The following is a 14,232-nucleotide window of genomic DNA, read 5'->3' on the forward strand; positions in this document are numbered from 1 at the left end:
TGCTGAGCTCTGGGGCTGGCAGGGTACAGGCGGGGTGCAGCCACTCCCGTCCCTGCTACAGCCCGCTGCCCCAGAGGAGGGAGGCCGCCGGCTTCCTGCTCTGCCCCTCGGCGGCCTGCCCCGCCGCACGTCACCGCTGGCTCCGCTCCAGCCCAAACCACTTGGGATGCAAAACACGCCACGGATCCAGCCCGGGGCACCTCGCTGCCACACAGCCACCGGGCGCGGGGGTGATGGAGGCGGACACAACCCCGACGGGACGCGATGGTCTGGCTGAGGGTGTCAGTGTGATGGATGGGGATGTTGGGGGTTTGGGCAAACCGCCCCTCCGGGGCTCGAATTCCTGCCCGGCACCCCCCAAGCCAGGCGATGGAGGCAGAAGGCAAGGCCAGGCAGGAGAGCTCAATGCAAAGTCTTTACTACAGGCAGGGTTACACGGAGGAAAAAGCAACAGCCGGCACTGAGAGGAGGGAGAACGAGGTTCATCCAGAAGGAAAGGTCTGTCTAACGGGAGATGGGGCTAAGTGCCGGTCCTCAGCCTCGCAGGGACCATTTCTCTGCTGGGAAGAGAAGTACGGGGTGAGAAAAAGAACTTTTTGCCGTTTCATATGTGTCCTGGCAAACGGTCCGGAGCAGAGGCAGCTGGGGAGGAGCGAGCGTGCGGGAGGAGATGTCCGTCCCCGCCGTCCGACGTGCATTGGGCGAAGGACGTGGCAAGGGAACGAGGGATCGGTGCCAAGGAGGGAGGGGGATACCAGCCTCCCCAAGGAGGGTGGTTTTGTTCCCCGGGGGGACCCAGCCAGAAGTCACCCCCCCCCCCATCCCTCAGTCCACGAGCGGCGCGGGGCAGCCCTCAGAGCAGGGTGCACATGCCCTTGCGCTTGATCTCGAAGGTGGCCGTCAAGAGCCCCAGCTTCTGCTGGCTGTAGGGCGGGTAGCGCAGGGCGTTGAGGGCCTCCAGGCCCATGTTGCGGTGCAGGCAGCCGCGGTGGTGGGTGAAGGTGTCGAAGGTGAACCTGCCGTGGTACATCCCCAGGCCGCTGTTTCCTGTAACACACGGCACGGGTCCAAACTTACTACGGGACCCCGCTCCTGCCCACGCCGAGCGTCGGCAACGCAAGGAAAACTTTACAGGCTTTTCTCATGCAAATGCTCCCGCCGCTGAGCAAGGCAGACGTGGTGGAGGAGATCTCACCCTGCCCTGCACCTTTCCCAGCTCTACGGCTACTCAGTCCAGCAAATCCTTCCGCAGCTCGCCACTGTTTGGAGGTCCAAGTGCATCATTTTTACTGGCCTACTTTTATCTACGTAAGCTTTGCTGGGTCTACGAGGCTCGATTTCCCTCTACGACCTCTACAGTGCTCTACCAATATCTACCCATGGTTAGGAGCTACCAGTGTGGCCCCTACGAACGTCAGCTTCTTCCTGGAGCTCTTAAAAATTGGAGCCACATTGGCAGCACCGGTTCTCCCGATTCCTGTGGCTGGTTTAAGCTTGAGGTTGCGCATCGCGGTTAATAGCCCAATGACTTCACATCCGAGCTCCTGTGGAAGCTTTGGCGAATGCCATCTCACCCCGATGACTTCAGACCCTTCACCTGACCGGGCTGCTATAAAATGGCTTCACCTGATAATTTGAGGCAGTTTGTCTGAATCATTTCCATAAAGATAAGTTACGGTATGGGAACCACCAAAAATTGTTCCCTGAGCCACAGTCAGGTGAGGAATTAATTACACTTTGCTGTCGTGGTGTCCTATTTCATCTGAATCAGCTGCCAGCCCCGACAGAGATGCTGACCATGGGCAGCGTAAAACTGAGGTATTTTCCCCAGAGAATATTCTGGGGAAGAGACCAGGAGATCGGGAAAGTATTCCGGGGAAACATCGCCAGAGGCTTCCTGTATTCCTGTCCTCTTCCCTGGACAATGCTACAAACCAGGGTCCAGGGCTGAGCAGACCTCGCTTTTCACCCGAGAAAACAATTGTTGTTGCCCCTGGAGAGCAGAAACTCTTCCTCTTTGCCGAGGAGGATCTCCAAGTTACCATAAGCAGATTTCACAGACATTTATAAGCGTTTTGCTCCTACTATCTAGTCCTAAAAGGCAGAATGAACGTACAAGCCCGCTCCTGAGCGACGTTAAGGGCTCCTATCCGGCACCACGCTGTCTGCAGGAGGAAGCTCACCTACCCAAGAGGCACAACGCCTCGGATGTGCTCCCAGACGAGGAGCAGAGTGACGGACAGACCAAAGGGAGCAGCACTTGATGAGATCCCAGGTAAGCCTGAGCAGGGCAGGAACCAAACCCTGGCACAAAATTCACTCACGGTGCCCGTGCTGCTCAGAAATACCAAGGAAATACCCAAGTGGCACAAACTTCTCTACCTTTTACATGAAGCACTTCCACGTACGCAGGGAACGCCGTGCTTGGGACACCAAGCACGGAGAGAAGGAACCTCAGGGTGCTCCACGCGTGTTCAGCAGAAACGGGGCTGCAAAGCCCACGAGCTCAGCCCTGGTGCAGTGAAGCAAAGGGCTTCTGCTGGGGCCCTATCTGGTGCAGAAGGATTTCCCTACAGACCATTGAGCCCCCTGGGCCTGGGGCCCAGGCCTGGGTGCCCCGTCTCCCCCGAGACCCTCCCTCCCCACGGCCGGCACGGCTCAGGCACCGCGGGTGGGATCACGCTTGGCTCACGTCGGCCAGGGGCAGGGGCGGGCAGGTTGGGGGATTTGGACCTACCGATCCCACCGAAGGGCAGCGAGGTCAACGTCACGTGCATCAGGGTGTCGTTGCCGCAGAAGCCACCGCTGCTCGTCCGCTCCAGGACCTGGTTCACCACCTGGGAGGGAAGCAGAGAAGGTGGACGTGGGTCCCGCACCCTGGCTCCGCGGGCAACGCTTGTCAAACATCACCCGGCTCATCCATCGGCCCCCTGTGCCCAGAGCAGCTGGGCTCAAAAGACTTTTCAGAGCACACCCTGGGGTGTCGGCAAGGTGGGCACGAGCCTTTCTGCCCCATTTCCCTCACACACACACCCCCCCTTTCTGGTCCATGGACCACAGGCACCTTGCTGTCACAGGAGAAGGCGTAGATGGCCAACGGCCGCGGCCGCGCATTGATGAAGTCAATGGCTTCGTCCATGTTGGCCACAACAACGATGGGCAGGATGGGCCCGAAGATCTCCTCCTGCATGGCAGGATCAGAGGGCAGCACGTCCGCCAGCACCGTGGGAGCTGCGGAGAAAGGTTACGGCAACGCATCACTCAGTGCGCAGGCACAGGTGGTCCCACAAGCCCCGGGGCCCCGTGCCCTCACCGATGTAGCGCTCCTTCTCGTCCGTCTGTCCTCCGATGGCCACGCGCCCGCTGCACAGCAGCGCCCGGATGCGGCGGAACTGCTTATCCCCCACGATGCGGCCGAAGTCGGGGGATTCCTGGGGGTTGGAGCCAAAAAACTCAGTGATGGCCTCGCGCAGGGCGGGCATCAGCTTCTCCTGCATCTCCACGCTGCACAGCACGTAGTCGGGCGCGATGCAGGTCTGCCCCGCGTTGAAGAAGCGGCCCCAGGCCACCCGCCGGGCCACATTCTGCACGTCGCAGGTGTCGGACACGTAGCAGGGGTTCTTGCCCCCCAGCTCCAGCGTCACAGGCGTCAGGTGCTTGGCAGCAGCTGTCATCACGATCCTCCCCACGGAGGTGCTGCCTGAGGGCAGGGAAGAGATGCATCACGGCAGGGATCCCACCAGCTACGGCACAGCTCTGGGATGTGGCACTCTGGGGAGCCAGGTCCAGGGCAAACGCGCCAAGTCCCACCAGACCCTCAGACACACACATCCCAGATCCTCCAACAGATCCCGACACCAGATCCCCAACACAAGCCCTGCCTTCTCAGAGGGCAGGGAAGGGGTCCTGTTTGCAGGCAGGCTGCCCAGCGTCTCACGTTGACGGCCAGGGGAAGCCGCAGCGGGGTGTCCGGTGGGAACCCCTCTTCCTCATTGCACAAAAACCAGGCAGGGCTCTGCCCCGGCCCGCGGGACGTACCGGTGTAGAAGATGTAGTCGAACTTGTTCTCCAGCAGCCTGGTGGTCTCCTGCACGCCGGCGGTCACCACGGCAAAGCAGTCCTGCAACATAAGAGGAAGGGTCCACCTCTGTCAGCGTCCGCCCGGGCCGCTCTGTCCCTGTCCCCACCAACAGCATCCCGGGCTGCTGGGCACGTGGACGCTGGCTGAGCGTGGAGGAAGGAGGTACGGCAGCACCTGAAACCAGGGATGGTGCGGCGCCCGTGTGTGCAAGGCAGGGTTGGGAACACCGTGGCCCTGTGGCAGGGACAGGGACAAGGACAGGGAGAGCTTCTTACATTGTCCAGGTAGCAGGTCAGCATTTCAGCAACAAGTCTCTCGGTGTTCTTGGTCGTCTCCGAAGGTTTGAAAACAACACAGTTACCTGGGGGGAGATCGACGGGACATCAGAGCAGCGACATGGTGACAGCCAGCCCCTCTGGCACCCCAGCCAGGGGACGAGGCCCCTGGCCAGACCCCCTCGCCGGTGCCTGGCACTGCCTGGAGCCTCCGGGCCAGGGGACGGGTTCGGCTCACCGGCAGCGATGGCCCCGATGAGGGGCACCAGGAAGAGGTGGATGGGGTAGTTCCAGGGCGCGATGATGAGCACCACCCCGTACGGGTCCTTGCGGATGAAGGCCGAGTCCAGCTGTGTCACCTGCGAGAAAGGCCACGACCTCGGTGCTGCTCCCACCGCCTCCTGCCCTGCCTCAGCCCAGCGCGCAGCGCTCCCCTCCCCAACCCACTCTGCCCCTTGCCACCCGCAATTCGTCTCCCCCTCTTCCCTTCCCAGGTCAGCCCAGAGCTTCTGCCTTACCAGATTCTTGTCCACGTGCTCGTCCTTCATCCAGTGGGACAGGTTGTTCAGGGTGCCGTTGATCTCATTCTTGCAGAGGAGGATCTCGGTGAAGTAAGCCTCAAAGGACGGCTGGGGACAGACATCACATAAGCATCACCCCAACACTGACCCCACCTCCTCCCCATCCGCCGTAGACATCTCCCCCCTCTTCTGCCCATGAAGAGCAGCAGAAGCTACGAAGCAGAAGGTATTAAGCAGAAGTTGCTGTCACCTCCTGCAACCCCCAGGGTATATCACAGTCCCTGAAATTTTCTGAAAATAGGTATTTGGCCAGAGGAAAAACCCCAATATTCAACATCTTCAGAATATTTAACAGCCTTCTGAGCTCAGCATCTGTGAACTGCTCACCTGGCAACAGAGCCCTGAGCCAAGGGGGGACCAAGCAATGTCACCGGAGCTCCAGGAGCTCCAGAAAAGCTGGTACCGCTGGTCAGAGGCAGCTCCGCGCCGCTGACCTGGGATGGGACAGTGCTCTTGCGCTGGTGCGTTTGTGTCCCAACCACTTGGGCACATGAGCTGGAAGCAAAGCCCCGAGCTCCCTCACACAGCCCGTGCACGAAAGCTGAACTTAAGACCTCGCTTTGTTCAAAGAGAAATATGAAGAAGAGGAACCACTCAATTAAACGCCTCGTGATGGAGCTCGGCTGAACGCCACCAGACTCCCGTCCCGGGCAGAAACCCCTCACAGCTCCTGGAGCTCCGGCACTGATCCGGCACGCGGCTGGGAAAGGCAGGTCAGGCGAGCCGCCCCGGTCGGGGAATTAAACAAACCCAGCAGGTTTCTCCAAGATAGACCATCCGGACAGGCGATGACTAAACGGCCGGTGACTTGGGATCGGTGGCGGGACATCAGAGCCGGGATCGCGGGGCCCGCCGAGGCATTTCCTGCACGCGGTGGGTCCTCTCCGCCGCCGTAACCACAGCCGTGAAGCACAGCTCAGGACCGTTCTTGCAGGAGAAGTGTGAAGACACTTCTTCTTCCGACGGTTGGACTCGATGATCTCGGAGGTCTTTTCCAACCTTAATGATTCTATGATTCTATGATTCTATGACACGAGAAGATAACTCAGCAGGCTCGGTACAGCCCCTCCGTCGCCCTGGAGAGCAGGAGCAGCAAAGCTCCTGCGCTGTGAAGCCGCGTCTGCAAAGCGTGGTGGGCGCAGCTGTCTGACACCCTCCACCACAACGTCCTTTGGAGTCCTCCAACCCGAAAGCATCCCTGGGTGGGAGCCTTCCTCCATCGCTGGAGCAAAACACCCCTTTGGGGTTAGAAAGTTTGGTTGCTGACTCCCAGGCAGCAGCCTGTCACGCTCCACCACCAAGCCCCACTCAAGAGACCTTCAGGTCCCCAACGCCGCTCAAGCGCCCGGACACGTGTCGCTGCCGGGAGGCCGAGCTGCTCCTAGACCTGAGGGCTCAGCAGGCACATCGGATGTCCGGTGAAGCAACGGGGCCGCTCTCAGCCCAGGCTGACAGTTGCATCACTAGGAGGATGAGGAAATTGCTGGTGAAGATGGGCCATTAAGGGTTTCGATGGGACATGGAGGTTGTAAGATGGGACATTAAGTCTGAGGTCATCCAAGTTCCTTCAATCATCAGTGGAGAGAAACCGGCATCCCTGGAGGTGAGGTACCCACCTCAGATACGCAAGACCAGATGAATTGTCCATCTAACTATGAAGGCCCGACTGCATAACAAGCATATTACTAGACAACCGGCTCTAATTACATACAATTAGGAGAGATGAAGGACGCACTTCGAGCGCTGATGCCTATCAACCCCTGGCTGAAGGAGAAGGCCCTCACCTCAAATAAACAAGGCAATTACGAGCCTGGGGAGATGTCAGGGTGTTGAAACCCGTGTCCGAGGGCACGGCCGCTGCGCCGATACACCCACAGACACAAGTCCTTTGGGTCCGAGTGCTACCACTACTAGATAAGACCAGGTACGCTGCGCCAGGGCAAGCCATCCCTCTGAAAACACTTCCTAATGCCAACGTGACCAAAGCGTGCGGTGGTCTGTTGGGCTGCAGCGCACGTCAGGAAGGGAAAAAGGGGGAGAACAGGGTCCTGAAGCAACCGACAGAGAAGAGATGAGCTGAGGCTGCTAGACACAGCCACAGCGGGGATGCTTCCTCTTCCTCGACAGACCACCCGGGAGCTCCCGGCGTTCCGCAATACCCAGAGCCACATCCAGGTCCCCACCTGTGCCACCGCACGGCTCAGCGCCGTGCCAGCGAAACCAGTCCCTGCGAGGCCAGTGAGCCTCCCCGGCCCTGAGCAGCCCTGGGAGGAATGTGCAAGGCCAGCACGTTGCACAACGCCGGTAATCCCAGGTGCGACCGGGCTGGCGAGAAGCACCCCAGGACATCACCCTCTGCGGAGGTCGCAGGAAGCCACCGGGGACTCGATGCATGGGGCGGATGCGGCGCCTGAAGCTCGGTAACGCCGAGGTTCCCACCTCGCATCGGCCAACGGGGGCTTTGCCCGGTTTAAGTGCAAAGGGGACGGGGTTAGCAGCATCAAGCCTGCCTGGCGGCGTGGTCCCTACGTGTGCTGTGGCTAACCCCGGCTGTGGAGAGCTCTGCAGGGACCCAGCACCTACGAGTGCGCCACACCAGCCCTGGAGCACGTGAAGGGAAATGCAGGACCCCGACGAGGGGACCCCCCATGCCCAGGGCCCCACACCTGCACCCAGGAGGACGCAAGACCCAGACAGGGGGGTATGCAGAGCCCCGAAGATGTGACCCTGGTGGCCAGCACCTGGTCCCCTCTTACCTTGCCCATGTCCGAGGCGGTGGCCTCCAGGATGTCCTGCTTCTTCTCGTCCAAGAAGCGACCCAGGGCCTCCAGCTGGGCCACGCGGTACTCTATGGGCCGCGTCTTCCCCGAGAGCCAGGCTGCCCGCAGGTGGTTCACCAGCCCCGCGTAAGGGTTAGCGCTGCGGGGACGGAGATGTCAGAGGGATCCCAGCCCCGTCCCAGCCCCTCGCGCTCCGGGTGATGAGGGAGAGGAGCTCCACGTCACCCCAGCTCCGCTTCACCCCAGCCCAGCATCAAACCGGAGCCCCAGAGTCCCTGGGGAGAGAGCAGGGAGCCTGGACACCTGGGTCTTCCCCTTGCTGCCGGGAGCAAGGGCTCCTTGTGCCCCCCACAGGGCATGGTTCCCGGCAGTCCCTTGCCTCCTCCCTTGGGCCCCACTGGTGTATGGTGGCCCGTGGACCCCAAACCTGTCCCCCAGCATCCCTCATCAGCACCAACCCGGGGACCCCAGCACCCCAGCACTGCCACAGCAGCCCCTGCCCACCTCATCCCAACCATCCTGTCTCCCTTCTGCACCCAGCCACATGCCCTCGGCCCCTCGCTCTCACCATACGGCACTGCAGATCACTGGCCCCTTCCCGATGCCTCCACTGCCCCCGCTGCCTGCGCTGCACTCGGCGGCTTTCCCGGCATCGCTGCCCACGGGGCTGCACTTGCCGTAGCCCGGGGGCTGCTGCCCGGGGGGCTCAAGGGGCTGGTGCATGCCGAGCTGTGGGAAGGAGCTGCCGGTCTCCACAGAGAGCGTGGTGGCCCTGGGGAGAGACACGGGGCGGGTTATGTCGGAGCTGGAAGCGCCGGAGATGCCGGCTCGGTCCCAAGAAGAGTCACCCCGCAGCAAGACACCCGTGCCCCGAGCCGGCCGGGGCTGCCCGCGGCACCTTTGAAGGGTGGCTTGGAGCTCGGGGCTGTCGCGGCCACGGGGTGACTCAGCCCGGCGTGGCTTCCAGAGGCCCCGGTGCGCCCGGCGGGGGATGCCTGGGATTCCCGAGCCCTCCCCGTGCTCCAGGATGGCTGCCAGCCTCCAGCCACGGACCTGCCCGGGCTGCCCTGCTGACCCGGGGTCACCCTGCAGGGACCTCAGGGACCCCGGTGTGGGGCAGCATCCCAGCCTGCCCCACTGGAATCACCAAGGACCCTGGTGTGGGGCAGCATCCCAGGCTGACCCCTGGGATCCCTAGGGACCTCAGTGTGGGGCAGCACCCCAGGCTGACCCCTGGGGATCCCTGGGGACCCCAGTGCGGGGCCGTGTGAGCCAGCACCGGTACTGCCGCAGCCCAGCCCACCTTTGGGCACAGCATCGCTCCACCAGCACATGAAGACATGCCCAGAGCTGGGGGGCAGAGCCGCAGCCCCACATCCACCCCCCCTGCCCCTCTCCATGCCCAATACACCCACCCTTCCCCCAGGGAACCCGCCCAGGGGGGTGCCCAGTGCCCCACAGCCTCCACCTGCGTGGGGCCAGAGAAGCCCAGCCGTGGGGCCAGCTGAGTGCCGCGCAGGGGGGTCCGGTCCCTGGGGCCCCGAGGTACCTACCTGGGGTGCTGAGCGGTGGTGAGAGGAACGCGAGGCCAGGCTGGCACTGCCGAGGCTCAGAGTGTCCCTCCTAAATGCTGTGGGGCCGGTGGCCGGGCCCCATGGCCAGGGGCGGGCAGGACTGTGCCCCGCCTCCATGGGGCTGGCAGTGGGGAGATAGCACCCCGCCTCCGCGGGGCTGGCAATGGGGACAAGGCCTGGGATGCGGTGGGATGGGACCTCCCCCATGGGACGGTGGCACCAGGGAACACCCATGGCCACCAAACCACCACCATGAACCTTGACCCATTGGGACCCCACAGATACCCCTCAGCCTGCTCCTCCGGGCCACCCTGACCCATGGGGATCCCGTAGACACCCCTTACCTTGCTCTCTGGGACCACCCTGACCCACGGGGACCCTGCAGACACCCTTCATCCTGCTTTCCAGGAGTACCGTGACCCATAGACACCCATCATCCCGCTCCCCAGGGCCACCCTGACCCACGGGGACCCCGCAGACACCCCCGGATGGACCCCACGGGTCCCCTGTCTGTCCATAGGGCTGCCCACTCCCACCCACCCCAGTGCCGGCCGGCTGAGCCCTCAGCTCGCCCCGCGCCTGGCCCTGCCTGCCGGCACCGGTTCCTCCCGCCCGGCACCGCAGCCCTCGCCTCCCCTCTGCCGACGCCGGCTCCCCGCACGCCTGCTCCCTTGACCGGTCCTAATTACCCCGCTTTGTAAACAGGAAGGGCAGCAACCCTGCCCCACGCGCCCTGCCACCACACCCCGGCCTCAGCCCCCGCGGCCACGCTCCCCGGGGACCTGCAGCAGCCCTCCAGGGAAGGAGGAATGGTTTCCCCCCCCCAGGGCAGCACCCCAAATCGGCACCGTGACCTCGGCCATGATGCCCAGGGCAGCCCCAGGAGCCAGCCCCAGCTTTGAGGGGGACACAGCCGTCCCCGAGCAGCCCCTGCCTCCACGGAGGATGCCACGTGTCCGCCGGAGAGACCTGCAGGGACAGCAGTGTATCAGTACCCAGAACGGGCTCATGGGGGATACCGGGGTCCCCCATCCCAATTTGGGACGTGCCCGGGGAGGAGATGCTCCGCACAGCCCCTGGGGATGGGGAAAACTGGGGGACCGGCTCTCCATCGGAATCACCGGAGCCCAAGCGAAGGTGCCTGCAGACCTGGGGGTTGCATGGTGCTGGGGACCCAAATCGGCCCCGGGAGGACACTCTGGGGAGGTTGCACCCACAGCCTGCCTCGCTGCCCACCATCGCTCGGGTTCAGGGCCATGGACCCGCACCCCTGGGAAGGGCCCATTCCCCCCCGGCACCCCGGGGTGGCTCCTCTTGCCCTTGCCCGGGGCGAGCATTGCTCCCTGGCAGCCCCCGGGGCCGCATCCTGCACCACCGCCGCGGCCCTTCCTGGGGCTGTCCCCCACCATGTCCCCCCATCCCGTGGGAGCCGCAGCCTCAGCACCCTCCGCACGTGGCGCTGGCTGCTCCTCCACCGCATCTCAAGAATCCCCCGCTACCGGCTGGGCCGGATCCTGCCCCGGCTCCCCGTGACGGAGATTTCACCCTCTCTGCCCTGCCCAGAGGTCTCCCCACCCTGCCCCGGGGCACCGGCACCGCACGGCCACAGGCACCCCGGCATCGCCACGCGCCTGGGCGCCCTCGTGGCCCCGGGTTTTGGGTGACGCGGGGAGAGACGTATGCCCCGCCATCCCCCCCCCCCCCCCAAACCAGCCCCCCATTCCCAAACCAGGGTGTCCCCCCCGCCCAGGCACCCTGCCACATCACCCAGGCCGGGAAGGGGAAGCGAGAGCGGCAGGGCCCAAGGCAGGGCAGGACAGGCACCCGGCGCCACGGGGCACCCCGAGCAGGCAGCACCCACACCAGGGCCTGGTGGGAGCGCTGGCGGGGGACAGGGGTGCTGGGGAGCGGGGTGCTGTGCAGGGGGCGGGATGGGGTGGGTGCTGCACAAGGGGGGGGTGCAGTGGGTGCTGCGCGGGGGGGGGGGGGTGCAATGGGTGCTGTGTAGGGGGGGTCAGGGTGCTGCACAGGTTGGGGTGGGATGGGTGCTGTGCAGGGAGGGGTCGGGGTGCTGTGCAGGGAGGGGTGTGATGGGTTCGGAGGGGGTCAGGATGCTGACGACGGGCGCGGGTGGGGGGCACTGGGCGTGCGGGCCGGAGGCGGCGGCAGCGCAGGCGGGCCGGGCCCGGGGCCCGGGGGTGCGGGACATGGGGGGTGCGGGGGTGCCGGGGGGTGCGGGAGCGGCCCCTTTAAACTCCCCCGTCCTGCCCGCCCCGTCCGAAAGAGGAAGCGGCGCCCGCCCCGCCCCGCGCGGCTCCGGCACCGGGTACGGGGGGGGGGGGGGGGGGGAGCGGGGGGAGCACCGGGGCCGGGGGGCACGGCCCGGGGGTGCCGGGCGCAGGGGTGCAGAGCAGAGGGGCGCAGGGTCTGGGGGTGCCGGGCGCAGGGGTGCGGAGCACACAGGTGCGGGGCGCTGGGCGTTATGGGCGCAGGACGCAGGGGCGCAAAGCACATGGGTGCAGGGTCCGGGGGTGCTGGGCCCACGGGCGCAGCTCTGGGGGTACAAGACACATGGGTGCAGGGCTCGGGGGTGCCAACAGGGCACCCCCACCACCACCTCTGACACCATCCAGGCCCCCCCCCGCCCCCTCGCCCAGAGGCAGCGATGGAGAAAGACCCCAGCTGCTACCAGGATGCAACCAAGACGGTGGCGGGCGACGGGCTGGGCGCCGAGGGGACGGAGACACAGGTGAGTTTGGGGAGGGGGCACCCGCGGGGTGGCCGGGCCCGCGGTGGCCGTCCCCGGGGGGGGGGGCTGACAGCCAGGGGTCACCCGCAGCTGGACGATTTTGTGGGCGCTCACCCTGACTACAACGAGGAGGAGGAGGAGCAGAAGTACTTCCGTCGCAAGCGCCTCGGCGTGGTCAAGAACGTGCTGGCCGCCAGCCTGGCCGGCACGCTCACCTACGGCGTCTACCTGGGTATGGCCCTGCCCCTCCCCGGGGACACCCCCCACCGCGGTTTGGGGGGTATGGGGGGCGCGGGGTGACGGCCGCTGGACCCCCCGCTCCCACCCCCCAGGCCTCCTGCAGATGCAGCTGATCCTGCACTACGACGAGACCTACCGGGAGGTGAAGTACAGCAACATACAGCTGGAGGACATCGACCGCAAGGTGCTGATGGGCATCAACGTCACCCCCGTCGCGGCGCTGCTCTACACGCCCGTCCTCATCAGGTACGGCGCCGCCCGCGCTCCCCGCCGGCACGCCGGCACGGGCGCCCACGCTTCCCCCTCCTCGGCCCGGCAGGTTTTTCGGCACCAAGTGGGCCATGTTCCTGGCGGTGGGGATCTATGCCCTCTTCGTCTCCAGCAACTACTGGGAGCGCTACTACACGCTGGTGCCCTCCGCCGTGGCCATCGGGGTGGCCATCGTGCCCCTCTGGGCCTCCATGGGCAACTACATCACGCGGTAGGCAGCGGTGGGGAGAAATGGGGGGGGGGGGGAGGGCGCCGGGGGGCACCAGCTGACCTGCCGTGCCACGCAGGATGGCCCAGAAGTACTACGAGTACGTCAACTACAAGGAGGAGCATGTGCAGGAGCAGCAGCGGGCGCCGCGAGGCGCCTGCAACGCCTACGTCATCGTCTTCCAGACCATCTTCTACGCCTGCTTCCACGTGAGCACCGGCGGGGCGTGCGGCACGGGCAGGGGGCCGTGGCCGGGCAGCCCGGCACTGAGCTCCCCCTCCTATACGTCTTGCAGCTGAGCTTCGTCTGCGCCCAGATGCCCATGCTCTTCTTCCTCAACAACTACCTCTACCAGCTCAACCACACGCTCTTCGGGGTCAAGCACTGCGGTGAGCGCGCGGGCGCGGACGGCACGGTGGCGTGGGATGGCGCGGTGGCACGGGGACCTCCCCCATTGGGGCTGAGCCGCGGCGTGTGCCCCCCCGGCAGGGACCCTGAGCCACGGCATGCTGGCCGGCTTCAACAAGACAGTGCTGCAGAGCCTGCCCCGCAGCGTCAACCTCATCATCGTGGAGAGCGCCCTGATGGCGGCCGCCTTCCTCGCCATGCTGATGGTGAGTGCCGGGGCAGGCAGGGGACGGGGCTGGGACCCCGGCAGTGCCTCACGCGTGGCCGCGCGGCAGGTCCTGGTGCTCTGCGGCTCGGCGTATCGGCCCACGGAGGAGATCGACCTGCGCAGTATCGGCTGGGGGAACATCTTCCAGCTGCCCTTCAAGCACATGCGGGACTACCGCCTGCGCCACCTCTTCCCCTTGTTCATCTATAGCGGCTTCGAGGTGCTCTTCGTCTGCACCGGCTTCTCCCTGGTAGGGCGCGGGGAGGGGGCGGGGGGGTGACAGAGCGGGGACAGCCCCGCCGGGCGACACTGAGCCTCTCCTCGCTGCAGAACTACGGCGTGTGTGCCCTGGGGCTGGAGAAGCTGGCGTACCTCCTCATGGCCTACGGCTTCTCCGCCTCGGCCTGCTCCAGCCTGGCCCTCTGCATGCTGCGCCTGCGGCGGCAGATCCCGCTGCTGGCCGGAGCCCTCATCCACACCGCCCTCCTGGTGACCCTCTTCTGCTGGGCACCCGAGCCCCGGCACCTAGTCCAGGCGCCTCTGCTCTACACCATAGCCGTGCTCTGGGGCATGGGGAGCGCCCTCAACAAGACCAGCATTAGCAGTGAGTACCGGGAAGGTCCCCAACGCAGCCTCTCTTGTCCCCTGGCATGGCCAGGTTGTCCCCAGCTCCCCGACACCTCCTCCCCTTCCTTGTGTCCCCTGGCACCGCAACCTGGTAGTCCCCAACTCCTTGGACCCACAGACAAGGAGCAGGACAGACCCACCGCAGGCTGGGTCCTGCTAACAGTGCCCCGAGAGGGGACGCCGGCACTGAAGGGGGATGCTGACAGCCGGTCCCCTCCGGCGCAGTCCTCC

General features: G+C 65.1%; 2 protein-coding genes across 2 annotated transcripts; one reads left to right on the forward strand and one right to left on the reverse strand.

The window, feature by feature from the left end:
* Positions 1–402: 402 nt before the first annotated feature.
* Positions 403–9,733, reverse strand: LOC143173940 (aldehyde dehydrogenase family 3 member B1-like). The gene is given in 12 exon segments (XM_076364055.1): positions 403–1,047; positions 2,738–2,837; positions 3,065–3,231; positions 3,314–3,700; positions 4,039–4,120; positions 4,357–4,442; positions 4,595–4,715; positions 4,875–4,985; positions 7,694–7,856; positions 8,286–8,473; positions 8,475–8,489; positions 9,271–9,733. Coding segments are annotated over 12 exon segments (1,869 nt in total). The 5' UTR covers positions 9,526–9,733; the 3' UTR covers positions 403–853.
* A 1,360-nt stretch (positions 9,734–11,093) lies between these two features.
* On the forward strand, positions 11,094–14,232 carry UNC93B1 (unc-93B1 regulator of TLR signaling; the record flags this gene model as incomplete). The annotated part of the gene is given in 11 exon segments (XM_076364054.1): positions 11,094–11,163; positions 11,925–12,040; positions 12,131–12,272; positions 12,373–12,526; positions 12,600–12,761; positions 12,838–12,967; positions 13,054–13,147; positions 13,248–13,372; positions 13,442–13,624; positions 13,705–13,978; positions 14,120–14,232. Coding segments are annotated over 10 exon segments (1,461 nt in total), but the record flags the coding sequence as incomplete, so codon positions are not given.

Source organism: Aptenodytes patagonicus, unplaced genomic scaffold, assembly GCF_965638725.1.
Source record: "Aptenodytes patagonicus unplaced genomic scaffold, bAptPat1.pri.cur scaffold_506, whole genome shotgun sequence".
NCBI lineage: Eukaryota > Metazoa > Chordata > Aves > Sphenisciformes > Spheniscidae > Aptenodytes > Aptenodytes patagonicus.